Source organism: Haliotis rubra, unplaced genomic scaffold (assembly GCF_003918875.1).
Source record: "Haliotis rubra isolate DU_JTF1 unplaced genomic scaffold, ASM391887v1 Scf1052, whole genome shotgun sequence".
Taxonomy (NCBI): Eukaryota; Metazoa; Mollusca; class Gastropoda; order Lepetellida; family Haliotidae; genus Haliotis; species Haliotis rubra.
The window spans coordinates 132,083-159,566 of NW_025764951.1; the positions used below are offsets into that span (position 1 = coordinate 132,083).

The 27,484-nt window shown below is 40.2% G+C and overlaps 2 protein-coding genes and 1 long non-coding RNA gene across 4 annotated transcripts in view; all 3 read right to left on the reverse strand.

Annotated features, from left to right (window-relative positions):
• Positions 1–27,484, reverse strand: part of LOC124276596 — a 210,787-nt gene that overhangs the window by 101,785 nt on the left and 81,518 nt on the right. Inside the window, exon 2 of one of the 2 annotated variants that reach the window (XM_046712267.1) lies at positions 21,211–21,351. The exons of the other annotated variant lie outside the window; for it this stretch is intronic. Coding sequence (XP_046568223.1) covers positions 21,211–21,340 — 130 coding nt within the window. The 5' untranslated portion in view covers positions 21,341–21,351. The remainder of the gene's footprint in view (positions 1–21,210; positions 21,352–27,484) is intronic. 2 annotated transcript variants of the gene reach the window in all.
• LOC124276683 lies at positions 741–14,354 on the reverse strand. The gene is made up of 3 exons (XR_006898621.1): positions 12,603–14,354; positions 6,900–6,909; positions 741–889 (listed from the first exon to the last, which is right to left on the reverse strand). It is a non-coding gene; the product is annotated as an uncharacterized LOC124276683 (long non-coding RNA).
• Positions 7,945–11,150, reverse strand: LOC124276631. Its single transcript, XM_046712293.1, has 2 exons — positions 10,402–11,150; positions 7,945–8,403 (listed from the first exon to the last, which is right to left on the reverse strand). The coding sequence occupies exon 1, from the start codon at positions 11,109–11,111 to the stop codon at positions 10,407–10,409; it is 705 nt and encodes a 234-aa protein (XP_046568249.1). The 5' UTR covers positions 11,112–11,150; the 3' UTR covers positions 7,945–8,403; positions 10,402–10,406.

Here is a 27,484-nt window from a genome sequence, read left to right on the forward strand (position 1 = left end):
CTGACTGACTGAGTTTGGTTTTACGCCGCTTTTAGCAATATTCCAGCAACATCAGGGGCTGTGGGGTAGCCTAGTGGTTAAAGCGTTGGCTTGTCACGCCATAGACCCGGGTTCGAATCCCCACATGGGTTCAATGTGTGAAACCCATTTCTGGTGTCCCCCGCCGTGATGTTGCTGGAATATTGCTAAAAGTTGCGTAAAACCAAACTCAGTCAGTCCAGCAACATCAGGGCGGGGGACATCAGAAATGGGCTTCACACATTGTACCCATGTGGGGATTCGAACCCGGGTTTTCGGCGTGACGAGCCAACGCTTTAACCACTAGGCTACCCCACCGCCCAATATAATGATATAAACACCCTTACAACACTATATAATGACATAAACACCCTTACAACACTATATATGGTATAAACACCCTTACAACACTATATAATGATATAAACAACCTTACAACACTATATAATGATGTAAACACCCTTACAACACTATATAATGATATAAACATCTTTACAACACTATATAATGACATAAACATCTTTACAACACTATATAATGATATAAACACCCTTACAACACTATATACTGATATAAACACCCTTACAACACTATATTATGACATAAACACCCTTACAACACTACATATTGATATAAACACCTTACAACACTATATACTGATATATAACACTTTTAAAACTCTATATTATGATATAAACACCATTACAACACTATATTATGATATAAACACCCTTACAACACTATATACTGATATATAACACCCTTACAACACTATATTATGACATAAACACTCTTACAACACTATATTATGATATAAACATCCTTACAACACTATATAATGATGTAAACACCTTTACAACTATATACAAAGCTACATACAGACTTTATATCACTTTACAATGGCATATACATCTTTACTGGCTCGGGTAACACTGCTTCAAAGAGGCGTACATCAGACCATATTACCATCTAGAGAAGCATACGACTTATTATATACACCCTTACAAAACTATACAAAGCTACATGCACCCTTACAACACTATACAACGATACTATCAATCAATGAATCAATGAATCATAGACAATAAATCACATGATGCATGTATAAGCGTTATGAGCACAATAACGATTTCCCTTATACAGTTGCGTGACATATTAATAAGCTACATTCTTCATTGAGTCATTATTAGAGTTCATTAGTGCAAACGCAACTATTGAGGTTGACATATGGTCATTAGTGATATAAAATCATGTCCTACTGGTAGTTTTAGAATATTGTCTGGTATGCATTACTGTCTAATATTATTACTAACATATAGTGCATTTCATCTTCTATTTTCTATCCGTTTTTGCAAAGTTGACTATATCTTACCCTTAGCCCTCCTGGTTTATGTTTCTAATTGTAAAACTCCACACCTTAAACTTGCTAATAATCCTCTAATCTTTATCTTAACAACATCTAAATGTCTTTCTGGTTCAAATATTGTCTTAAAACGCCTATATGTACATAAGTTTGAAGAAGTTTCTAAACGGCATACCACTCTATAATATAAACATATCTTATTATCCCTTGTACAAATTCAAACAGAGAACATTCTATATTCTCAACTCCCCCATTCATACAACCCAAAAACTGTTACAACCCAAAATAATTCCTACCGCAGATACCTAATTTACCTTACCAGAGTTGTCATAAACATATTTTAACATACCTGTACTCAGGCATTCTCATGACCTTTCAACAATATTTCTCTATTCTTTTAGATGTATATACTACCACGGGATAACTTCCGCACTCCCCTAATACTGCATTACTTGGCGTCTTATCAGGAAAATGCATCAATCTCTTACATGCCTGAATAGGTATTCTTTCAATTTTCACATATTTTCTGTGACCCTAAATTTCATAACTTTAATATCATAACACTTCAATATCGAACAATCTAAAACATTTTTTAGTCAATACTGATAATACCTCTTATGGATATAACTACACAATCTAACACCTTTGTATTTAACGCCCTTTGAAGTGTTGATATTCTCCGAGATAACTGAGGGATAAATATAACTCCAAGATATTTATATTTCGACACTATCTCTAGTTCTTTTCCGTTATAAAACCATTTTTTCCTTGTTTTGGCAATTGGTCCCTTTTTGCTAAAAAACATAATCTTAGACGTGTCCATAATAACCATTAGCCCATATTCTAATCGGAATTTTGACAGAAGGTTTAATTGTTTTTGTAGGCCTTTTATTCTATCAGAGAAAAGAAGAATATCATCATCAAAAAGTAGTAGATAAACTTTTATGATATTGGGGAACATCTGATTACTGGAGCAATCTGATGTTTCAATATTTTCTGCTTGTTGATTAATATATAACGAGAACATAATCGGACCCATAATACATCCTTGTTTTAGATCATTAGAACAATCAAACATATCTGAGAAGTTACATTACTTCTAACACATGCAGCAACGTTAGTATAGATACTCCTAATCACCTTGAATATCTTTCCCTTAACTCCTATTTTATTTAATATTTCTCACAAATCGTGGGACGATTAACAGTGTCAAACGCTTTCATAAAATGCTATAAATGCTGTATATAATTTACCGTTTTTTTAACACATTTCTCAACAAATGCGTTTAAAGTGAATACATTATCAGTTGTAGAATAGCCTTGCGTAAAACCTGCCTGCGATTCCACTACTTTCTCATATATCTGTACCACATACTAAGTCTGTTGCATATTATTGAAGTAAATAGCTTTCCAAAAGCACTTGTTAAAGAAATACCTCTATAATTATTCGGATCCTCCTTACTGCAACCCCTATGCAGTGGAATAAGTATTGGCTTTGACCATTCATGTGGAACATGACCAATTTCTAATATTCTGTTAATAAAATCAACATTGGGCAAAGTATTTCTGCACAAGGAAGGAAGAATTCTGGTTAGAAATTATCTCTCCCTGGGGACTTATTTCGCTTTAAGTTTGAAACGGCCTTTCTTAATTCTTCTTCAGATATTTTGCCATTTAGAATTACATTTGAAATGTCGTCATGTACCTCACAGTTGTCATAATGCCTTACGCCATTGGAATCTTCTGTGTTAAATAAATTCTCAAAGTCATCTTTCCGAACTTCCATGGATGTACTTATTCTAGGACTTAAAATTGATTACACAGTTTTCCAAACTACTGTATTATCGGAAAGAGATTTATCTATACTTCTATTTTCCCTGTGTATCTTTACAGAGTAATTTAAATTTGTTTTGTTTTTAATATGTGTAGCAATATCTTCCCTATTATTTAAACTACGAACATTATGTAGACTTGAATATTTAGTTTGATTAACTTCTCTGCATTCTTTATCAAACCACATTGGACTCTAGTGTAACATTGTTATTCAAATGTACAGCTTCTACTATCTCCCTGTAGAAAGATGTAAATAGATCAAATAGTCTTTAATAAACAATCTTGAAGTACACTCATCACTACATGAATCACACCATTCCTATTTGTAAGTTGACATGCACATCGGAAGGAGAAGGTGGTACATAAACCTGAATACTACTACACAATTCCAGTGGAAGATGATCAGACTGTATATGTAGTTGACTTGCACATCAGTAGGAGATGGTGGTACATAAACCTGAATACTACTACACAATTCCAGTGGAAGATGATCAGACTGTATATGTAGTTGACTGGCACATCAGTGGGAGATAGTGGTACATAAACCTTAATAAAACTACACATCTCCGGTGAACATGATCAGACTGTGTATCAAGTTGACATGCACATCGGAAGGAGAAGGTGGTACATAAACCTGAATACTGTAACACCCTTGGGGTGCACGTGAGAAAACAAATAACACAAGGAGACGATGAAGTTGAGAGCAAAGTTTGCCTTGATGTATGCAACCTTTGTTTTAATTTTGTTTCAATGGTAAGAATGTAGATTGGATTTTGTTAGCAATGCAATAAAATAAATGATGCCAATAAATATCACACACTACTCGGCTTATATATATATATATATATCTAATGACAAGGCACAGTCTCCAAGGAAATAGTTAGTTTGTTATTTCAACTCAAATATCTTGCAGAAATGTTACTGAGTATGTAATATAGTTATTAAATTGATTGTAATTTGACTTAAAATATATACCTAGAAGCAGTTATGGTGATAAATCTAAGTCAGTAGAGGTGCCAGGTACAAATATGAGCAGGAGCCTTTAATCAGACTGAAAGTCTTATTGTATCTAAATCGAGTGACCCGAGTGAATCGAATCCGAATGCAAATCCGAATCGAGTGTGTATCGAGTGGGTGTGTCGAGTGGGTGTGTCGAGTGTCAGGCCTTGACCAGTGATCGTATTTATAGGCATCATCAGGAGGTCATGTGACCTTTCTCAACCAATCAGAACACAGGTTTGATGGCTTGCATAAAAGAAACGCTGCCTAAGCAGTTCATTTCTAACACAAGTAAGTGACTACTAATTGACCTTATGTTGTCCTTCTTGTCAGAATACAATAAGAACACAGTAGAAATAATCAGGACATCGAGACAGTTTGTTATAATAAAACGGACAACATCTTTCCGTCAACGTAGCGTCAGTGGCCACCATCTTGTTTTGTGCTCGGCTCTATGACAAGTGAAATTTACAAAAGCATAAGTTTCCTTTATCATATGGTATTGTCCTTATGTTAAATAAAGTGTCCGAAAAGATCAGCCACGATGGACAAGCGAGATTTGTGTAAACATGTTATATAACAAGAATAAGGACAACGATTATATTCAGGCCAAGCGGCGGGACGACATTTTGACAGACGTCAAATGTATACTAAGACCATTGACAACTTTGGCCCAGTGTAGCATCAATATGCCCTGTATCCAAGAATTCATGTTGTCCTATGTGTCCTTTAACAATTCGGACACGAACAAGTTTGCTAAAATATTTGGTAAATGCAAACAGAGAAAACGGACAGCAGATTGTCCATTAGTGCCTAGAATGATTGTTGGCAACAAATGTCAAAACACGAAACGACTGTCATACTGCAGGTACAAATGTAGGAAATACAGGTGGTTATACATTGTCCTCCATATCGTAAAGCAAAGCATTTCTACCATAGAATGCAGGAAAATACCAGATAATGAATATGTGGCCTTGATATAAAAACGGACATCCAATTTATAATTAGTCACTCAGCCTAACGTAAATGTTGTTGACAGGTCACCGTAACCCGAGAAATGTGAAACAGATCAAATTCGTTATTCAGTTCAATCAAGTGTAATTTTCATTAGTATTTATCATGGAATACACTTTACAACACTTCTGAGCAAGAAAGTTATCAGAAAATCGTCATTAACAAGTGTAATAAGTCATTGTTTATCTGGGTCAAAAGAGACACTTACTTTCTATAAATAGCCACGAAGCAGGAGGTGCACAAGAAATAGTCCCTGACAAACATCGGTGTTAACACTCAAAATACACAATGACTCAAGACAGTGAATAAATACATCATTTGGAGACATAAAATACATAAGCCTGTACAATAATAGTACAGAATGACATCAGTAGTAGAACCCTTCATGGATGAAAATAGCGTAGTGACACACAGTGGTAATTGGGTCATGTCTAACAAGTGCTGCTACTGCGAACGTTCAGTGCTTGATAAAACATCTATCAACAGTGAATATGCCCCCTTAAAGATGCCTCAGATCTGTGAACTTCAGAACCAGGTAACTGCCTATGATGTTGTTAGGTTATTATTTACTTTAATGTTAAAATATGGATGGACGTTTGCAGATAGATCGTGATATAACGAAAATAGGTGACACTTGTGATTGACAAGGTTTACATGATGTTTTTAATACATATACTATCTCAATTTAGATTCTATTACAATATGTAGTTGACTTGCACATCAGTAGGATATGGTGGTACATAAACCTGAATACTACTACACATCTAGAGTGGAAGATGATCAGACTGTATATGTAGTTGACTTGCACATCAGTAGGATATGGTTGTACATAAACCTGAATACTACTACACATCTCCACTGGAACATGATCAGGCTCGGTACGACCATCTACAGCAAAATCCGAAACAAGATAAAACAGATTTGTTGAAACATTGAAAAAATCAATAACACTACTTACATTTTTGGAAATATACGTATATTCACCCTCGGTACGATCAGAGCCCCATTAACAATGTAGAAATTTAACAACTTCTTTCCCATAAGAATTTACTGTTTCATCTTTTGATACTAGGGTTATTTAAACAAAATCATCTTTATAACAATCTGGTAGAGATGAGCCTTTATCATCATTTTCGGAAAAATCTTGTTCATGTCCTGTGCATGCATTAAAATCACCACAAAGAATAAAATCACTTATGTCATATTTTGTATACATGTCTGATAACTCGTTTCCAGTTCATCTATATTACCGCATTGGTCATGTCCCTGGTGCATAGGTGAAGCCATGGGTGGTATATATACAACTCTAAGTAAAATAGCTGACGAAGTCGGTATAACTGTGTGTTTAATGTTACAAATACGAATTTTGAATAATTAGAGGGTACTCTGTTGACATAGTCGGAAATACTTTTACATATTTTAACACATATTCCTCCCATATATCTCAAAGAACGGGCATTTCGCGTTCCAAGCAAATGTAAACAACGAAATCGTCCACAGGTTGATCAATGTCAACAGATGCAATCCATGTTCTCCTTCTACCACCAACACAAACCAGATAAAAGAACAAACATCAGTGTAAGTCCCCTGCGACACTTGCCGAGGCGTTTATTAAAACTGTACGCGGTACATCACATCACAGTGATGATTATCGCCTCACCGTCTTGTTCCACGCAAACATTCCTTCAAGCAGATTCATCTTCCTGCAAGGCAGTTTCTACGTTTGCACCCTAGAAGAAAAAAGTACGCATATTATCACTGTAGACATCAGATGCTACTGTAACATCTTCTCCACCTACAAGGTAGGTATGACAACACTGCAGCAGTGTTTCTCATTATCATCTCTTCTTGCAGCACCTAAGTGTCACAAATCAATATGTTCAGTACTGGTGTCGCAGCCGAGAATGAACTTACCGCGCTATGACGTCACATTTATAGACATATCTGACAGCGCCCTCTAGACCATGTATTACCTCCCCTTATATCTGGTTTGTCAGTAAAGAGAAATCAATTTCTATCTAATTCACCCAGCTCAAACGATAGAAATTTCATTTCTCCTTCTACCACCAACACAAACCAGATAAAAGAACAAACATCAGTGTAAGTCCCCTGCGACACTTGCCGAGACAAAAAGAAAGGGGAAGACTGAAATTATTTTATTTCAAGCAGTCACAATTACAAACCAAGAGACTTCGACACACTCAGTCTCGCAAGCAAGTCATCCTTTACATAGCCATCCTTGGCCTTTTCACTTTTCCTGCGACCATGTCGCTTAAACAGTCTGTCAGCTATGCCACTGTTGGCTGCTGCGGTAGCACCCCCTGCCCTTAAACTATGCAGTCCATACTTGGAGATATCTGGGACCAGAGGAGTAAGTGCCTCCAAAAATAACTCTCGCAATCTTGTGTAAGATAGTGGCTTATCAACTTGCCTCAATCTATATCGGTCACTACACACCGAAATTGATCTAAATATATACTCATCTGAGTTATCGGAAATATCTGCTAATTTCAGATAACTTTTCAACTGTACCACTGGACAAAATTCAGAACCTGTAGATGCTATGACAACCCATGCACCGTCGCGGTAAACATCTGTCTTGGACTTCTCCACAAAAATGGACATGTGGTGCTCATGAAATACAATGTCTGATCTACGTATATGCAGCAACTCTTCTGATCGCAAAAACACAATATGCAATAGCAACCATAGTAACAATTCTACTTTCCTTTAAACATGTTTTGCAACTGAATGCTTGGAACAAAGCTCTTACATGTTCACTTGTCACAGGCACTTTCTTGACAACTGACTTGGAAAGTCTTCGCCTGCCTGCTTCTAAAACATTTTTCACAAGGGTGTTGTCGGTGGGGCTAGGTATACCGACAATAACGTGAGCATATCGTATACTGTAAAATGCGGTCACTATAGGCGAAATGCTTGAACTGTTTTGTATAAGAGACAGCAAATACAATGCACAATACAAAGGAGCGATAGGGATAACAACAGACAACCCATGCGACTGAGCCCAAACCTTAAAACGCTGAAAACCAGAAGCGTACGCTCTAGAAGTGGATGCTGCCCTTGCATCATCTAATAGATCTGCTAAAGACGACACCTCACTCTTAAGACTCGCAGGCAGCTTACTGATAGCATCATGGTACACACAATTGATAATACCTGAAACACAAGGAATAATATATGGATTAAATCATTCACTGTAATCAACATACAATGCTAACATGAGAAACCGCAGATCTACAACACCAAACAATCCACCACCACAACGACTAGGCACATATGCCTCTTTGACCACAGGAAGATGTAAGACATCTTTCACCTCCGATATGAACACATCATTCGGACAAAGTAATGGCCAAAAGCTAGCCGAGTACCACCTAGGAACAACCAGTGTTCCCTTAGCCTTACACCTACACATATGCTTCAATACCCTGGCTATAAGGTAGAGAGGTGGAACAATCCAGTTCATCTCACCGCTCCAATCGACAGTAAAAGTATCAACAGACTCACACCCTGGATTCCAGTAACGAGAATCAAAACGTCCGACTTTCTTATTATAGTACGAAGCGAACCTATCAATTGTATGGATACCCCATTTGGCATCAATCCATTCATACAACTCTTCAGATACACCCCAGTCATCCGTATCAATTATCTTACTGAGAAAATCAGACTTTTCATTCTCTTCACGAGGAATCCATTCCACCTCCAACTGCACACTATGATGCAAACAAAGCTTGAAGATATCCATGGCTACTACTTGCAAATACGGTTTCATACTTCCCTTCTGGACAACCGTGACTACATTCTGGTTATCTGTAAACCATTTCACCGAGTGAGAACTTACAAAAGTAAGAAAACTCTCGAGAACCATAGCTACAGCCTTCAATTCCCTCCACGTCGAACTCATCTTCATCTCCTCCTCTGACCACACTCCATGAGACTCTCTACCTCCAAACTGAACACAGTAACCCCCGTACCCCGTGCTACTGGCATCACTGTACACGATCCGACTAGGGGAACTATCTGAACACAACGACCTCATGTTGTAGTTGCCAATATTAGAAACCCAAAACCGAAGCTGTTGGATGCTCTGCTGTGATAAATATATCTTGTCACCCCAAGACTGTGCATTCAAAATATCAAAAGAGATGGCTCTAGTCATCAACTGGCATACACTGCCAATAACTTGTTTCATTGCTACAATCTGACCCACAATTGAAGCTAATTTTCTGACTGGAACCCGGACACCTGAACACAATAACAAACTACTGATAGTGTCCTTCACCTTTTGTATCTTCCGGTCAGGCACAGACAGTGTGAACAGAGAAGTATCAACACAAAAACCTAGCCACTCTAATTGCTGTGATGGAGACCATAAGGACTTTTCTGCTTTCGGAACAAAGCCTGATCTAATTAAATCACTCTTAACCTTATTAGCTACCACATCACACTTCGATTGTGAACTTTCAGACATGATACCGTCATCCAAAAATGTGACAATGCGAATACCTTCACGCCTCCACATCTTGACCAACTGTCGAGTAACTTTGGTAAATATGTAAGGGGCAGAAGTCAGTCCAAAAGGCAAAACTAAAAATTTATAATACTTTCTACCACATGGCCACTCCCAAGAAAATCCAAGGTAGTCCGTGTGCTCATGAAATATCTCCAAATGATGGTATGCAGAATGTATGTCAAATTTTACAATCCAGTCATTGTCATTAATGTACATTAAAGCAGTTTTCCAATCTTCATACTTTACTGACAGTTTATACACATGCATATTGACAACTGACAAATCCAAAATTAGTCTTTTCTTTCCGGAGGCTTGAATGGAAACAGATAAAGGATTCACCACACATGGAGGTTCAATACATTCAACTATAAGATCTTTACGTAGCAAATCCGTGATAGCGTCACAAACAAAATTGGAATGAGCAATGGCAGATTTGTTATTTCTCAGTTCCATAGCTGGGGGCGTAGAGTAAAATGGAATCTTATATCCCGTTTCAATCACGTCCAAAACAAAGTCAGTAGCACCGATTTCGCGCCAAAATTCACAGGACATTCTAAGACGCCCTCTTACTCTAATCTCAGCACAACCTTGCTCATATTCGTAGAAGTCATCAGTTAATAAGAAGCGTTCACAATTACCGTGTTTAGGCGTTGAGCTTTCTGTCTTCAACGACCCTGCTGTCTCGCTGAGGTCTCCCGGTGACAGACGGACAGTCTCTCCTCCAGTGTGTTGGGTCTCCGCATGCGAAGCACGTGCCTCGTCGCTGAGCACGAAAGGGCTGCTGGGAAGGAGAAGACAGACTGCTAACGCCAGAGCACAGGGTAGACTGGGTGACAGTCGCTGATGGCCTGGAATAAGGTGCGAATCGGAAAGTTTTCGATTTCTTTTTCTCGAGCTTCTTAACGGCCCTGGTGTCCGCGCGTGAAATCCTCCTCTCATCGTCAGAGTTGTCAGCAAGAACGTTGGCTTCATATTCACGTACTGTTTCCCAGCCTCCCTCGGACGTATCAGCAATCCTGATGAGTTTGTTTCTCTTCTCAACTCTGTTGATCTCAGACTCCAAAAGCTCACTTAGATAATCGGCCTTTCCGTATTGTAAAGCAAATTTCATCTGCTTTAAACCGTCGATTGTATCTGAGTTAAAAGAATACTGAATTCTGTGTCCCTCGTGCTTCCACACAAAATCCTTTTCTGACTTCAACTTAGAAAGTTCTTGACACGTGCGAGCGTAGTTTTCATTCAGACCAGCAAACTTTGCGTCAACAGATCGGAAAATATCTGCTTTAGAAGCCTCAATCTTCTTTAAAATACTATCCAACTTTTCATTAATATCCGGCTGTTCAGACATGGTCAGAAAACAGAATACACGTGGAACGAAATGTGACAAATCAATATGTTCAGTACTGGTGTCGCAGCCGAGAATGAACTTACCGCGCTATGACGTCACATTTATAGACATATCTGACAGCGCCCTCTAGACCATGTATTACCTCCCCTTATATCTGGTTTGTCAGTAAAGAGAAATCAATTTCTATCTAATTCACCCAGCCCAAACGATAGAAATTTCATTTTCTAAACAAAAGATAGTATCAAAATTCGTCAGTACATTTTCAGTTCATCCAGATTCAACTTCGACAAAAGTCCAATAACATTCCAAATGCCTAGTCTGAGTGTTGTCTCGACCCGCCCCCTATTGCTGAGTTTCGTGAGTAGCTGATTGTCTCCCTTGTTAGCGTTGCGTCTACGGGCCCTGCTGATCAATGTTTTACAATGATACATACACTTGTACAACTCTTTACAATAATAAATGCACCACTACAACATAATGCATAGCTATATGCACCATTACAACACAACACAATGATACATGATGTCCTCCTTAACATGAGAACATATATCCGAAACACACCTTTTCATACATGTGAAATTTCATACTGTCAGGATACCTAAGGAAAAAGGTGTGTACAGTTTGGTTTCTTTAAACAAAGTTAATATGTAGATTTATTACTTTTTGTTGAAGTTTAAATAATATTGGTCAAGTTACAGATTGCTCCTCGCAGAAACTTTAAATATCATTCTTGGAGTCATTTTTAAGACGTTTGGTGTTAGATGTGTGTTGAGACGTTATGGTTGTCACCACGTGACTAGCGAGCAGATATTTTATTTCAGACCTGGAGGTGTTGGGGATGTGTGTGTGGGGGTGTTGTGGGTTGCTCCTACTCCTGTTTATACTGAAGACATTTTCTGGATTTCAAGCACGGTCTATTATCTCTGTACAGGGACATTCAATAAACTTGTGTGTATTTTTTATCATTGTTTGCCTCGGTGTGTGAAATATATTAAACCTGTCTGTGCTGATTAGTAAACGGATATACTTTATTCTCTTGTGAGGAATGTCAATGTTCAATGTAACTATGTGAAAGGACGATATTATCAAAATGTATAAAGCCTAAAAGGTTTTAGTTTCATTTGTAGTAAATGTGCTGATTTTCCTTAAGGTCTACGTTTGATTTGTGACAACTATACAACTGACTGACTGAGGTTGGTTTTACGCCGCTTTAAGCAATATTCCAGCAACATCACGGCGGGGGACACCAGAAATGGGCTTCACAAATTGTACACATGTGGGAATTCGAACCCGGGTTTTCGGCGTGACAAGCCAACGCTTTAACCATTAGGCTACCCAACCGCCCCGACAACTGTGCAAAGGTATATGCACCCTTATAACACCATACAAAGCTACATACACCCTTACAACAACATACAAAGCTACATACACCCTTACAACACCATACAAAGCTACATACACCCGTATAATACTATACAAAGCTACATACACCCTTAAAATCCTATACAAAGCTATATACACCCTTACAACACCATACAACGCTACATACACCCTTACAACACCATACAAAGCTACACACATCCTTACAACACTATACAAGGTTATATACACCCTTACAACACTATACAATGTTATATACACTCTTACAGCACTATGCAATGTTATATACATATTTAAAACACTATACAAAACTATATGCACCCTTACAACACTATACAAAGCTATATACACCCTTACAACACCATACAAAGCTACATACATCCTTACAACACCATATAAAGCTATATACACCCTTACAACACCATACAAATCTATAGACACTGTTACAACACTATACAAAGCTATATGCACCTTTACAACAGCATACAAAGCTACATACACCTTTACAACACAATACAAAGCTATATACACCTTTACAACATTATGCAAAGCTATATACACCTTTACAACACTATACAATGCTATATGCACCTTTACAACACTATACAATGCTATATGCACCTTTACAACACTGTACAAAGCTATATACACCCTTATAATACTATACAAAGCTATATACACCCTTACAACACTATACAATGCTATATACACCCTAACAACACTAGTATGCAACGGTATGTACACCTTTGCAACACTATACAATGCTACATGCACCTTTACAACACTAGGCAATGCTATATGCACCTTTGCAAAAATATACAAAGCTATATACACCTTTACAACACTATACAATGCTATATGCACCTTTACAACACTGTACAAAGCTATATACACCCTTATAATACTATACAAAGTTATATACACCCTTACAACACTTTACAATGCTATATACACCCTTACAACACTATACAAAGCTGTACACACCCTTACAACACTCTACAATGTTATATACACCCTTACAACACTATACAAAGCTATACACATCCTTACAACACTCTACAATGGTATAAACACCCTTACAACACTATGCTTTGGTACATACACCCTTACAACACAGCGCAATGATCTATATGCAGCGACTACAGGAGTTGTGGAGCCAATCGTACTGAGGCCTTAGTCATTCTTCTGTAAGTCCTCAATATTTTCTCAACCCTCACATGACAAATACCTGTGGTATTCGCGTTTGTTGTATATGGTCACATCATGTTATCAACAGTTTCAGTGGTGTTGGCAGCTGAAGGTCTTTCTGATCTTAGACAATCCTGGAAGGTTTCCCTTTACCTTATTGAACTCTCTATACTTAATAGTGGCTCAGGAAGGCGCAACATTGACTAGAAGTTCACAGGTGTAATAGTTTCAGAAAATGCAGTTTAGTATGCAATTCATGAAAGTAATGTCTTTTTTCAAAACTGCTGTTGTGTCAAAGATGAAATCGAAATTTTCTTGGCCATCATCCTTCAACCAGAAACGGACCAGTTCTCAATGTGTGTACTGGATCTTTGCCTGTGACTCTAGTACATCAACATCCAACACTCCCATGATCACAAACATGACAGTGTCCCCCCTACAGCTCCCGTAAATGGTGTTAGGTCTATCTATATGTTGCGGCAAGATATGCTCCCTCAATATTATAGACTAGTCAAATTTCTCAGAAATGTGGATATTAAGGATGCATGAGGCATGAGCAAGCAAACAACATTTTCTGGGGTAGTTTTTCGTGCTGAATACGAATCTGTTGTTTGCTAAGCTAATGCCTAATTAGGTCACAAATTGGGTTCAAAGGTTAATGAGTGCAAAATTCTTTTTTTTTTAAAGTGTTTTATTTATCATTCTCCATCCATACAATGAACTCATTTTACAGTATATTGATCAATAATGGTACCACAGGATTTCAAAATGTTGGACTTCATGGAAATGCTGAAGGAAAAATTTCGTATTTTTGCAAATATCTCCCTTATCGAGCGAGTTTTAGTTTTGTGTGAAGAGCTACCTTTTGCAAGCATTTTTGCTCAAAATGCAAAGCCAGACTGAATCTTTTCCTTTTGTTGACATAATTATATTCCAGGCAAACTGTTTAGATCACAAAATTTGCATATTAAGCGAATAATTACTTCAAAGGTTAATGAGTGTGACAGGATGCGATAGGCATTTTTACATGTATGCAACACGAATGCTTTTATACTGCTTCACATGCATGTCAAATCTATCTGCTTTCATTCATGCAGTGAGTTTGATTAATGATTTTTGCAACATAATTACCCACAGAACAGTTCAGGAAATCACAGGAACAGGTGGGAACCCTATCTGATAATGGAATTGATGGCACAGCTCTATGCTGGTTAAAGTCCAATCTGTCGTCCCGTCACCAGCAAGTACTGATAGAGGATCATTACTCTAATCCAGCTCATCTATTTTGTGGTGTCCCACAAGGATCGGTCTTAGGTCCGGTCTTCTTCAGTCTTTACATCAAAGACCTTGGCAAAATCATGGAAGCCCACCATGTTGATCGCCATCACTTTGTTGATGATTCCCAAATGTACAAAGTCTTCCTACCCACCCTGGATCAAGCAACACCCGCCTTGAACGACCTACAACAGTGCTGTGAGGAAACCAGAGCTGGATGTTTGACAACATGCTGAAATGGAACAGTTCAAAGTCCTGCAAAACGTTGCTCCCAGTGCTCATTGAATGCCCTTGATTTTGATGGAGAAAGTATTCCATTCTCACAGAAAGTAAGAGATCCTGGTGTCATCCTTGACTCCAACCTCTCTTTGGATGATCATATACTACATCTCTCTAGGATCTGTTTTGCAGCTCTACACAATATCAGTTCCATTAGGCAATACCTGACTATAGATTCGGCAAAGACTCTCACCATATAATGACCTGCCTCGACTGTTGTAACTCTCTCCTAGCCGGTGCAAACAAATCACAAATCCAGAGACGTCAACGAATCCAAACTGCTGCGTCACGTGTCGTGACTAGATCGAAGAAGTTTGACCACATCTCTCCCATTCTTCAATCTCTTCATTGACTTCCTATCGAGAACCGGATCCGCTTTAAACTCCTCTGCCTCACCTACCACTGCCTGTCAGGATGCGCTCCTGCTCATCTCTCCAATCTTCTTATGCCAGCTAGATAAACCAGCTAGATCCCTTTGTTCTCAGGACAAAAACCTTCTTCTTGTTCCTAGGGCTTACAGCAATTCATTCGCCTACGCAGCTTCAAAAGCCTGGAATGATCTTCCCTTCTCTCTCCGGAACACCAGCGACTTCTCTATCTTCCGATCAAAACTTAAAACTCACCAACTCTGAGCATACTTCAGTATGGATATATGCACGTTAAAAATGCCCTATTATTACTATTATTATTATAATGTGTCAAATACATAGTATGAAGATGAAGGCGAAAGTGGAACATAAATGCATACAAGCCATGTGCTATGACTGAAGGATCGAGGCTGTACTAAAAGACTTTGCTATCACATATTTGGTTTTAGGAATCTTTGTCCCGGAGGATTTTGTTAGTTGATGCACTGCTTGTACTTATTTATTCAAATGGTGCAGTGTGTGTGTGTACCAGGAGAGGTCATCAGTGGCGGTATAAACGTAGCACTGGTGTAAGTTTGTTTACAGGCCAAGGTGTATCATTTGAGCTTTGTATCATATGTCAGGAAACCAGTCAGTCTAAAAACACCCTCTACAACCAGACAGACCTGAGCATCTAATCTATTTTTGAGGCCACCCAGCTCAGGCACAAATTGAAACATTACAAAGTTCGGTCATCTCTGGACAGGCTTTCGTTCCTCTTTGAAGAACCTCTTGACGGCAACCCTAATCTAAAATGGCACAAACTCTGTTATTCAGCATACACACATTAGGGAAAAATAAATGTAAGGTTTGCCAAGGAACAGTCCAATGCTTCCCAAGGAAATGTTTCAATTTGTGCCTGAACTGGGTGGCCTCAAAAATAGATTAGATGCTCAGGTCTGTCTGGTTGTAGAGGGTATTTTTAGACTGACTGGTTTCCTGACATATGATACAAAGCTCAAATGATACACCTTGGCCTGTAAACAAACTTACACCAGTGCTACGTATATACCACCACTGATGACCTCTCTGGTACACACACTGCACCTTTTGAATAAAAAAGTACCAGTGCAGTGTGCCAACTAACAAAATCCTCCTGGACAAAGATTCCTAAAACCAAACATTTGATAGCAAAGTCTTTTAGTACAGCCTCAATCCTTCTGCCATAGCTAATGGCTTGTATGCATTTATGTTCCACTTTCGCCTTCATCTTCATACTATGTACATTGTATTTGACACATTACCGGATAGGGTTCCCACCTGTTCCTGTGATTTCCTGAACTGTTCTGTGGGTAATTATGTTGCAAAAATCATTAATCAAACTCACTGCATGAATGAAAGCAGTTTGATTTGACATGCATGTGAAGCAGTATAAAAGCATTCGTGTTGCATACATGTAAAAATGCCTATCGCATCCTGTCACACTCATTAAACTTTGAAGTAATTATTCGCCTAATATGCAATTTTTGTGATCTAAACAGTTTGCCTGGAATATAATTATGTCAACAAAAGGAAAAGATTCAGCCTGGCTTTGCATTTTGAGCAAAAATGCTTGCAAAAAGTAGCTCTTCGCACAAAAACTAAAACTCGGGAGATATTTGCAAAAATACGAAATTTTTCCTTCAGCATTTCCATGAAATCCAACATTTTGAAATCCTGTGGTACCATTATTGATCAATATATTGTAAAATGAGTTCATTGTATGGATGGAGAATGATACATAAAACACTTTTAAAATTTTTTGGCACTCATTAACCTTTGAACCCAATTTGTGACCTAATTAGGCATTTTTGAGCTTAGCAAACAATAGATTCGTATTCAGCACGAAAAACTACCCCAGGAAATGTTGTTTGCTTGCTTTTACTCACAATTGTCTGGTACATTTAAAATATTTCTGAGACAACTGAGTCGTCTATTGCCCACAAAGCAACTTGTATAACATATGTAGGTCCCATGTGCGCCCTCAGATTCAAGAAGATGACAAATATCATAGTGTCTTCTTTCCGATGCCATGATGAATGGTGTTTGATTTAAGTATCCTCCCCGTCTGTTGATGTCACATGTTTTCATTGATAGGATGTGTTTCACAATAGATTCGTTACCTCCTACACATGCCAACATCAGACAGTCAGTGTTGTCTTCATCAGTAAGTGTCAGATCTGCTCCCTCAGATACAAGGAGATGATAAACAACATAGTGTCTTCCTTTTAAGGCCATCATTATTGGTGTTTGGTTTAACCTCCCACCCCTTCTGTTGATGTCAAATGTTTTCATGGAGAGGATGTGTTTCACAATAGATTCGTTACCTCTTTGACATGCCAACATCAGACAATCAGTGTTGTCTTCATCAGTAAGTGTCAGATCTGCGCCCTCAGTTACAAGGAGATGATAAACATCATAGTGTCCACTTTCTAATGCCATCATTATTGGTGTTTGGTTTGAGTATCCTCCCCGTCTGTTGATGTCCCATGTTTTCATGGAGAGGATGTTTTTCACAATAGATATATTACCTCCTTTACATGCCAACATCAGACAGTCAGTGTTGTCTCCATCAGTAAGTGTCAGATCTGCGCCCTCAGTTACAAGGAGTTGATAAACATCATAGTGTCCACTTTCTGTTGCCATCATTATTGATGTTTGATTTGACCTTCCTCCCCGTCTGTTGATGTCACATGTTTTCGTGGATAGGATGTGTTTCACAATAGACATGTTACCTCCTTGGCATGCTAACATTAGGCAGTCGGTGTTGTATATATCAGAAATGGTGAGATCTGCGCCTTTAGAGACAAGACAACGATAAACATCATAGTGCCCTCCTTTCATGGCAAACATAGCTGGTGTTGCCTTTAATTTAGTTTCCTTCTTGTTTACATCATATATTTTCAATGAAATTAAGAAGTTCACAGTTGACAGATTGCCATTTTCACTTGACAAATGTAAACAGTCTTTTCCGGATGTATATGTTAAATCGGCTCCCTTTTCTTTGAGGAACTTCAGAATGTCAAGGTGACCCTTTTTGGCACAAATCATTGCAGGCGTTAAATTCTCATAATTCATCAAACTAATCAATGCAGGGCATGTTTCCACCACCTTCGTTGCTATTGCCATGTTTCCTGATTCACAGGCATAATGCAAACAGGTGTTTCCTTTCCAGTCCTTCACTGAAATATCAGCACCTTTCTTCTTGAGAAAATTAAACACCTTAGGATTTCGTGACTTTGCAGCCATGAGCAGGAGGGTTGTCCCATCGATGGCATATTCAACAATAAATCCTTCATGTTTACCCATCACTGTAACGAGGTGTTCCAGGTGTTCCAGTTTGTCGTGGGTAACACAGGCTACAACACATGCATACAGATCAGGTGCTCTGTCACCCAGTCGTACAGCAACTTCTAAAGACTTGGAGAATAGAAAGTAACTGTCAGAGAGGGAAGCCAAATACAAAAAGCTTTCACCAGTGTCCACATCCCTTCGCAGGACAGTCTCAACTATGTTATCATTGATCTCTGTCCAAAGCAGAGAAGCAATCCTTTCATCATGGAGAACTGGGTGTTTTATTGTCCAGACGAAGCATCCTTGTTGGATACCTTCCACCAATCTGTTCACCACTGTTGGATGTAGATGGGGAGTTATGGAGATCATGTTTGTGACATCGTCCATGCCTGATGACTCAGAACTCTTATCTAGTCTCACTCTTTCATACAAGAACTTCAGTGAGCAGTGTTCTAGCAGCAACACGATATTGAGATGTCCTACAGCACAGGCTGCAGCATCGTATATGGAGGGGTGGGAGAAAGATGCCATGTGATCTTCCACTGTACAGTAGATCCCAGTGAAGTTGTGGATCTCATTGGCAACGCCTGTCTTTGTACAACAAGGAACTACTTCCTTCACAGCGTCAAACATTTCATGTCCAGCTTTCCGTGACTGCAAAGAAACAAGATTCAGTTTCCCATCAGACAGGATGAGGATGATGATTGCTGCCGATCTATTGCTTCCCTCCCTGACAATGGTGTCAAGGTCGCCTCTCAGGTAGGTCAGTGGATGGTTGAAGAATTGCAAGTTGTGCATCTGGAAGACAGCATTGGTGAAAAACAGTCTGCTGATAAGAGGAAATCCAAATATGCTGTGTTTTGAATCTGCGATGATACAAATATCTTTTTCAGAGATATCGCATGCAGGGTGTTTGGACTTGTAGGAACATAACATACGTTTCTTTTCTTCCATCGTGAGACAGTCTTTAGCCATATCAAGAACAGCTTCTGTTGTAAGCAGATCCACTTTGTACTGATGTAGTCTGGAACATCCTTCCTTCCAGTTGTATGTCCTGGATGTGAACACAAGCTTCAGTCTGTAGACAGGGATTTCTTCATTAGATTTGTCTTTCTGTTTTGATTGTTCATCCTTCTTCTTCTTCTTCTTCCTTGAAACATCTATATCTGCAGCTGTTTTAGCACGATCATCAACTAAAGCACTGAACAATTTATGCAGTTTTTCCAAATTTGAAATGAATGTAACAGAGCCAAATATATCATCAAAAACAACCAACATGTGTGATTGACGTTTAGAAATTGTATCAACATCAAAGTGTTGAATGTTTTCCACAAAGACTGTTTCATATCCCTGTTGTTGATATGCCTCACAGATCATCAGAGCAATGCTGGTCTTCCCATCCCCCGGGGCTCCACAGATGCTGACTTGACCATGCTTCTCAAGGAGTTGTCTGGCTGTCTGGAGGGCATGGATGTCCACAAAATACTTCTTCAGGAGTTCCATCTTCTGACGGAAACGTTCTGTGGGAAAAGGATACTACAATTGGGTGACAGTTAATGCGGTTGGTGTTGTGTCTGATGCTGTTACTTAGTACAATTTCCATTTTCCATCAGCACAGAGGATGAAAGTATCGCCTTACACCCATTTATCGTAATCGCTCCATAATGAAAAGACTGTAAGTATATTAGATCAACTGGTATTTCTGAGATAAAACCTGGGAACGAATCCCCAGTTATATGGGAAGATTCTTATGGATTTTCAAGCCCCTGGAAATTAATCCGTATTCCTTATGACCATGCAATCTTGTTCTCGTTTCTTTTTCAGGATAACTGTTGCACGTTTGAACAGCACATAATGGGTCGAAAAACAGCACCCAAGAAATGGGATTGTCGTCATTGTCTTCTTTATCAAATTATCAGCATGTTTGTGTATGATCTCACCTTGGGACACACATCCTGCAGTCCCTTGCTCCCCGACGGAGATGGAGACATTGGAAGCATTGTTCAAGTCCACCCGAGACACTGGACCACCTGCATCAGAACAAGATATTCTCTGGTCTCAATATTCTCGCTATTCCCATCCTGTCCATCCTCGATAATCTCCAGGGTATACGTTACGATAAATCTCCACTAAACCCTGGATGCATCTATGGCTCGACCCGATACTTTTATTACCTCCTGTCATGAAACCATTTGGACCAGTTCTTTTTACTCAAATTTCTCTATCTCTTTATCATCTCCTGCTAATACTCATGCTTATCTAACGGCATGCATACCTTTGAGAGTATAAATGCTCACCGTAGTTGTGCTGTATGGCTGATACAGAAGTGAGTTGTCTCCCTTGTTCATTCCTCCTCAGTACTTCAGCTGCTTCCTCGGTAAGCCGTCTGGTCATGTGCTGGTCACGTGAGTCGGGAGTTCCTTCCATTGCTCACCGTTCTGAAAGAAAACTACACTTATTACACTATGATTGAGGACTTGCTCAAGGTACAGTACATTCCACATGGGTCTGATCTTTCCATTTTGAAAGAATTTCTCCAGCAGTTTATGCAGTACGGTTTTACAGATCAAGCAAGAAAGTATGCAACTGAAATTTGAAAGTTATATGCACTTCCAGTCTATTAGTCCGACCTTCGTATTCAGTCAAAAGCTAAATGAACCCTTTGTGCAACATACAGTCTGCATTTTGTTATTGTTTTGTTCCAGCAAGAGAAGACGTTCGTGGTCTACACAAAGGAACACACAGTATAGCTGTATATAGTGAAACCTGTTCTCTAATATCACACACACACAGAATCATTTACATACAAATCCTTAATGTCATTGTGTTAGTTTACAATACATTTCTGTGTGAGGTTAGCATCTTTGATTATGCTCAGGCGATTGTCTGGTGACAGGATATTAAGTATATCACTGGCTAGTACGCAGTAAGCAGCTTGTATTGTGATGGTTATACTTATATCATAGTTGTGACGGCTAAGTTCACACCAAAGACAGCAAGATATTCAGAAAGTTTTCTTTTAGTTGACAGTCGTATTAACTGGTTTTTGAGCCTGACTGTTCTTTGAAAGTGTGGATGATATTTTGATTATAACTATTTTTCTGTTTCATATATGTAGCCCCAAACCTCTCAAGCATCCTGACAAAAATACGTATTGCAGTGACTATACTTACATACATTTGCACCTAATATGAATAGATCTTTTCTATAGGAAATCAGGTCATCTATCACACTTCCATAGTCTTTCCCCCCACTCTTTCGCTTTGGTCTTGACACATGTACAAAACAGGGATGCTTCGTTCTTCAGTGTAAAAACTTTTAATTAGTTATACATGAATTCAGGTAAACTTAGCAACGTATATACAGCGAGACCAGACCAGTCAGAGGGTTTTAGACTAAGTCTTCTCTAACGGCGAATGGGACCGCTGAGACAATGTCTGCCTGTCCACCAGACACTCCGCTCTGAATATAGTCGTTTGACAGGAAAACGATCATAACATTTTGACCGGGAGGTACGTCGTTTTGGCGGCCAACAAGTTGTTTGTCACAGCCTGAGAGATACTAGTAACCGACATTATTAGCTGTGACCAGTGGCCGGCGTACATGTCACTATTACATCGGCACAAACATGACTATGTTACATTATTTTCTTTTGCTATTATGTTTTCTCTCCATAAAAACTGGTCTGATTAACTACCTGGCAAAAAGAAACGTATCACCCACTTCGCTTTTCAAACTGTCAACCCGCTGGCCAAGGCAATATGTTGTGCACGTATTTTCGAACAATTCTGACGACGAGAGGCCGCCCTATATCACGGGCCAGAAACGGTGGGTGTTGTTGTTTAAACGTCGCGTGGACGACGACTATACGCAATCCATTGACATGTTGCACATCGACGTGAAGCTGGTTCCCAGGGCCAACTGGTGGTATCATCAGAAGTGACCTGTCTTTAACGGGTTCGAAGCCGGGGCGCTTTTAAGCCCGATTTGACCCGATTTACGGCAGTATTTCACGCTGCAGATGCTTGTTATGTTTCGTACATCGACCACAGGGTTTTGTCGTTACTATGGATCGAAAGCCCCGTGTCTTAGCTTTCACGTCATGTGCGACACGTGCGGATGCCGTCACGTTTTACCACCCTTAAAGCCATCCCAAGCTAAGCCCCGTGCGCTCAGATTTGACTGATCTGTGCGTCCCGTTTGCACTGATTGTCTCACAAGCGGAACCCTTTTGCCACTGCTGTATATAAACACAATGGGCCGAAACGACAATTATAGAGTTTTGGAATTAGGATAAAATGATGTTCTACCGGACAGGGCATGTGCGTTTAAACGTACCTACACATACACTTATGAATGGAAAGCCAGAACTGGGCATTGGCTTTTGACGTCAAGTGGACGCCATCCTTGCCTAACAGTGCAGGTCCCATCCTCATGTGCTGGCTGTGGTCCCAAAAGGTGGCATCCAAACGGCGTCACAACATCCTCTTCAAGCGCCGATTCGTCTCCTCCACCTTCCGCTTGTAGGCAGAGACCGTCATGTTCCTTGGTTTTACCGTCGGAAACAGACTTCCTATCACTGCTCTGGAGCCCGGAGGATCAGTTGACGCCGACACGTCGTTCTCTCCCACTTGAAATAAAACAATGCCCTGGAAACCTGCATCAAGGGCATCCACCACTGCTTTCATCTGAGCGACAGTCGCCCCCTCCTATCCCACGCACGGAAGTGATGATGCCACGTGGAGGGGGACAGACTTGATCAAGTCGCCACACGAAGCTATGTCCCAGGATGGCAAAGTGGACGGGCTTTGAAACAGGACCTTTAAAAAGTGTGTAGCCCATGGCTTGAATGAAGTCTTCAACAATGAGTTGTGTCAAACAATGTTAGCACAAGTGCCGTGATGCTGGTATCTGACTGCTAGGTATATATAGCCCGAGCGATTGAAAAGTGTTTGTATTAAGCTCTGCATTGAGGTCACAGAGTCAATCAATCATTCATGGATTACGGCCGGTTGGTAGCTTAAACCTGACACGACTCACTCATCCCATTCACTTATGCGATTAAACAACCGATCAACGATTGGCGCTTTCAGTCGTAATTCCCGCCACTTGGTTGGCTTCCATGTCTCAGTCAGAAACTCTCGGATTAGGCATTACAATCAAAACATCAGAGCAGAGCCTGTGTGCCCCACCACAACAAGTGCCTCTACAAACGTGACGCCAATCAAGGCTCATTTGAAGACAATGAGGTGAGTAAGAACTCACTATGAAGCTACTTTAGGAATGTAATTGTGTGAAGGTGACCTTTAGTTTCAAACAATAAGAATTAAATATCACAAAAAACGTGTCTCCGTTTTCTCTTCACATGGAAATAAAGACAATACCAAGGCTAAACGCAGCAAAGAAATTGTTTTATTCATCCTTCCAGACAACATCAAACCAAGAGCAAACATAGCAAAAATTGAGTTCGCCATCACACCAGGTGGAATTAAAGACAATACCACGGCTAAGCACAGCAATGAAAACGTTTGATTCATCCTTCCAAACAACATCAAACCAAGTGCAAACATAGCAAAAATTCAGTTCGCCATCACACCAGGTGGAATTGAAGACAAATATCCGGGCTAGTTGGTAGACATTGAAAGCATGTTCCCCTCACCTGGAAACAATAGCCGGCCGACCGACTCAATTCATAGAACTTGATCCAAGTGTAGAAAATCACTTGAGCCAAGGATTTTATTTCAGTTTCACATGCCCGACTTTACCTCGATGTTTTTCCCCCTTTAATTTACCGGTATTATTAGTTCTTTGTTGTTATTGTTATTTTACGTTTTAACCCTCTTTGCTTTAAGTTTATGTTATTGCGGTTTGGGTTAGTGATTCAGCTTAAAGAGAAGGCCGTAGGCTTTTAGTTTTAATTTATGTTTTTTTTCGGTTTTGGGAGAGACGGACTTATTGCCTACCTCGATGTTTATTCCCCTTTAATTTACCGGTAATATTAGTTCTTTGTTTCGTGTTGTTATTGTTATTTTACGTTTTAACCGTCTTTGTTTTAAGATTATGTTATTGCGGTTTGGGCTAGTGATTCAGCTTAAAGAGAAGGCCGTAGGCTTTTAGTTTTAATTTATGTTTTTTTCGGTTTTGGGTTAGCGTTTTAGATTAGAGAGAGAAGGACTTATTGCCTTTTCACGCTAGTTTTATGTTACATCGGTTTGTGGTAAGTGTTAGTTTAGAGCGAGATGGTGTTAACTTGTACTTTTATTTTTGCATTCCCCATTTGTATGACGAACATGATCATGACGAAGCATTTGTGCATCACAGTCATATATACCCACATGGATAACCATAGCTCACGAATTCAATACCCTAACAATTGCATAATGGACAGATAATTCAAACATGTCAGCACAAATATATAATACGAAACATTAAACCTAGAAGGATACAACTTTGATTTCAAAGTCCGATTGCTGTGAAGGCGCAGTTGAGTCTACGTAGGAAGGTCGTCGTGGTAGATCAGATCTCTGTGAATTCTTCATGTACTGTTGATAATAGCAGTGGAGCTGCTACACGTGATGAACAACACACACTACAATTTACATCAACATGCATAACAAACGTCAGAAAACGTCAATGTCCGTCTGGCATGTAATGCCATCGCATGGAATGCCATAGACACTAAAGCAATATACCTCTCCTTTCCCATATGCCACACCTTAGGGAATTGCAAAGATTTGACACGGCAAATCATGCACAGTTACCGCCAAGTCGCCTCTGAGCCACTGCCGAGACTCAAACTGGTTTGGGTGCGCCAGCTACCGTTTTCACACCCTCGCTCCTCCTCCAAGGGTCGCCCCTTCACTCCAATGCAACACCAGCATTTCGTCCTGCTTCCAGCAGAAACCACCACCGTTTGTGCTTGCTAACTGCCAAGTCGCCTCTGAGCCGCTCAGAGCTGGTTTGCCTGTGCCAGCCAACGCTTCGCCACCATCGCTTCCCCTCTATGGGGCGACCCTTCACTCCCATGCAACACCAGCATTTCGTCCTGCTTCCAGGAGAAATCCACCACCGTTTGCGCTTGCTTACTGCCAAGTCGCCTCTGAGCCACTGCCGGGACTCGAACTGGTTTGCCTGCGCCAGCTATCGTTTCGCCGCTAATACCTCTCCTCTAAGGGTCGCCCCTTCACTCCCATGCAACACCAGCATTTCGTCCTGCTTCCAGGAGAAATCCACCACCGTTTGCGCTTGCTTACTGCCAAGTCGCCTCTGAGCCACTGCCGGGACTCGAACTGGTTTGCCTGCGCCAGCTATCGTTTCGCCGCTAATACCTCTCCTCTAAGGGTCGCCCCTTCACTCCCATGCAACACCTGCATTTCGTCCTGCTTCCAGCAGAAACCACCACCGTTTGCGCTTGCTTACTGCCAAGTCGCCTCTGAGCCCCTGCCGGGACTCGAACTGGTTTGCCAGCGCCAGCCAACGCTTCGCCACCATCGCTTCCCCTCTATGGGGCGACCCTTCACTCCCATGCAACACCAGCATTTCGTCCTGCTTCCAGAAGAAATCCACCACCGTTTGCGCTTGCTTACTGCCAAGTCGCCTCTGAGCCCCTGCCGGGACTCGAACTGGTTTGCCTGCGCCAGCCAACGCTTCGCCACCATCGATTCTCCTCTATGGGGCGACCCTTCACTCCCATGCAACACCAGCAGTTCGTCCTGCTTCCAGGAGAAAACCACCACCGTTTGCGCTTGCTTACTGCCAAGTCGCCTCTGAGCCACTGCCGGGACTCAATGTGTTTCAGTTCTGCTACACCGTGGTCGCATCGAGCATCTTCGGGAGAACCAATGACGAATAGCATGAGCAACGTCGCGCGCCGTTACACAAGCTAAACACCAAGGCAACGAAAAGCTTGATCATGGTGGAGGTCGGAATTACCCCGCTATGCACTACCTCGGGTCCCCCATCTTTCCGACCTCCGTGGGCAGACGTGGACGACAGCGTCGCAATTTTCACATCGCCGTGCCCGTCGCATCGTCTTGCCCGGGAACATAGGCAAATTTCTGAGCCAATGGCCAGCCTGGCTCTTGTCCCGATATAAAGAATACCCCGTAAATACGTTGGCTAGTTAGACTTTCGCCTGAGAGTACTATGCATTTTAAAAAGTTGATAAATACTTTGTTTGAAGGGTTAGAAAAACGCCCTTTTGCATGCACCTCCGCCATTGAATGGGCTTTCTGGCAATATAAGCCAATTTGATTTTGGACAGAAAAGTTATATAGGATTTCCTGCGGAAGTATAGCAAAACATGACGATTTTTATAAACAAATTGTACAATATATATTTTAATTTTCAGGATAGATCCAATCTGTGTTCACCACCGTCACCGACGTCAAAAGAGCTTTCTAATGATATCAATACAGGTTTGTTGCAGATAGGTATAACGGAGTTAGGAGCAAACAAAGACGCGATAAGGCAAAGACTGAACAAGGGCGCATTTGAAAGGCCGACCACACAAGAAGCGGCAGTATAAAGCGACGTGCGTAACGTCTCAGCAGAACATCGCTCATGTATGAG

Bases quoted from the DNA above. Each gene is read 5' to 3' on its own strand.
- LOC124276631 (XM_046712293.1), bottom strand. From the start codon at position 11,111: ATGTCTGAACAGCCGGATATTAATGAAAAGTTGGATAGTATTTTAAAG.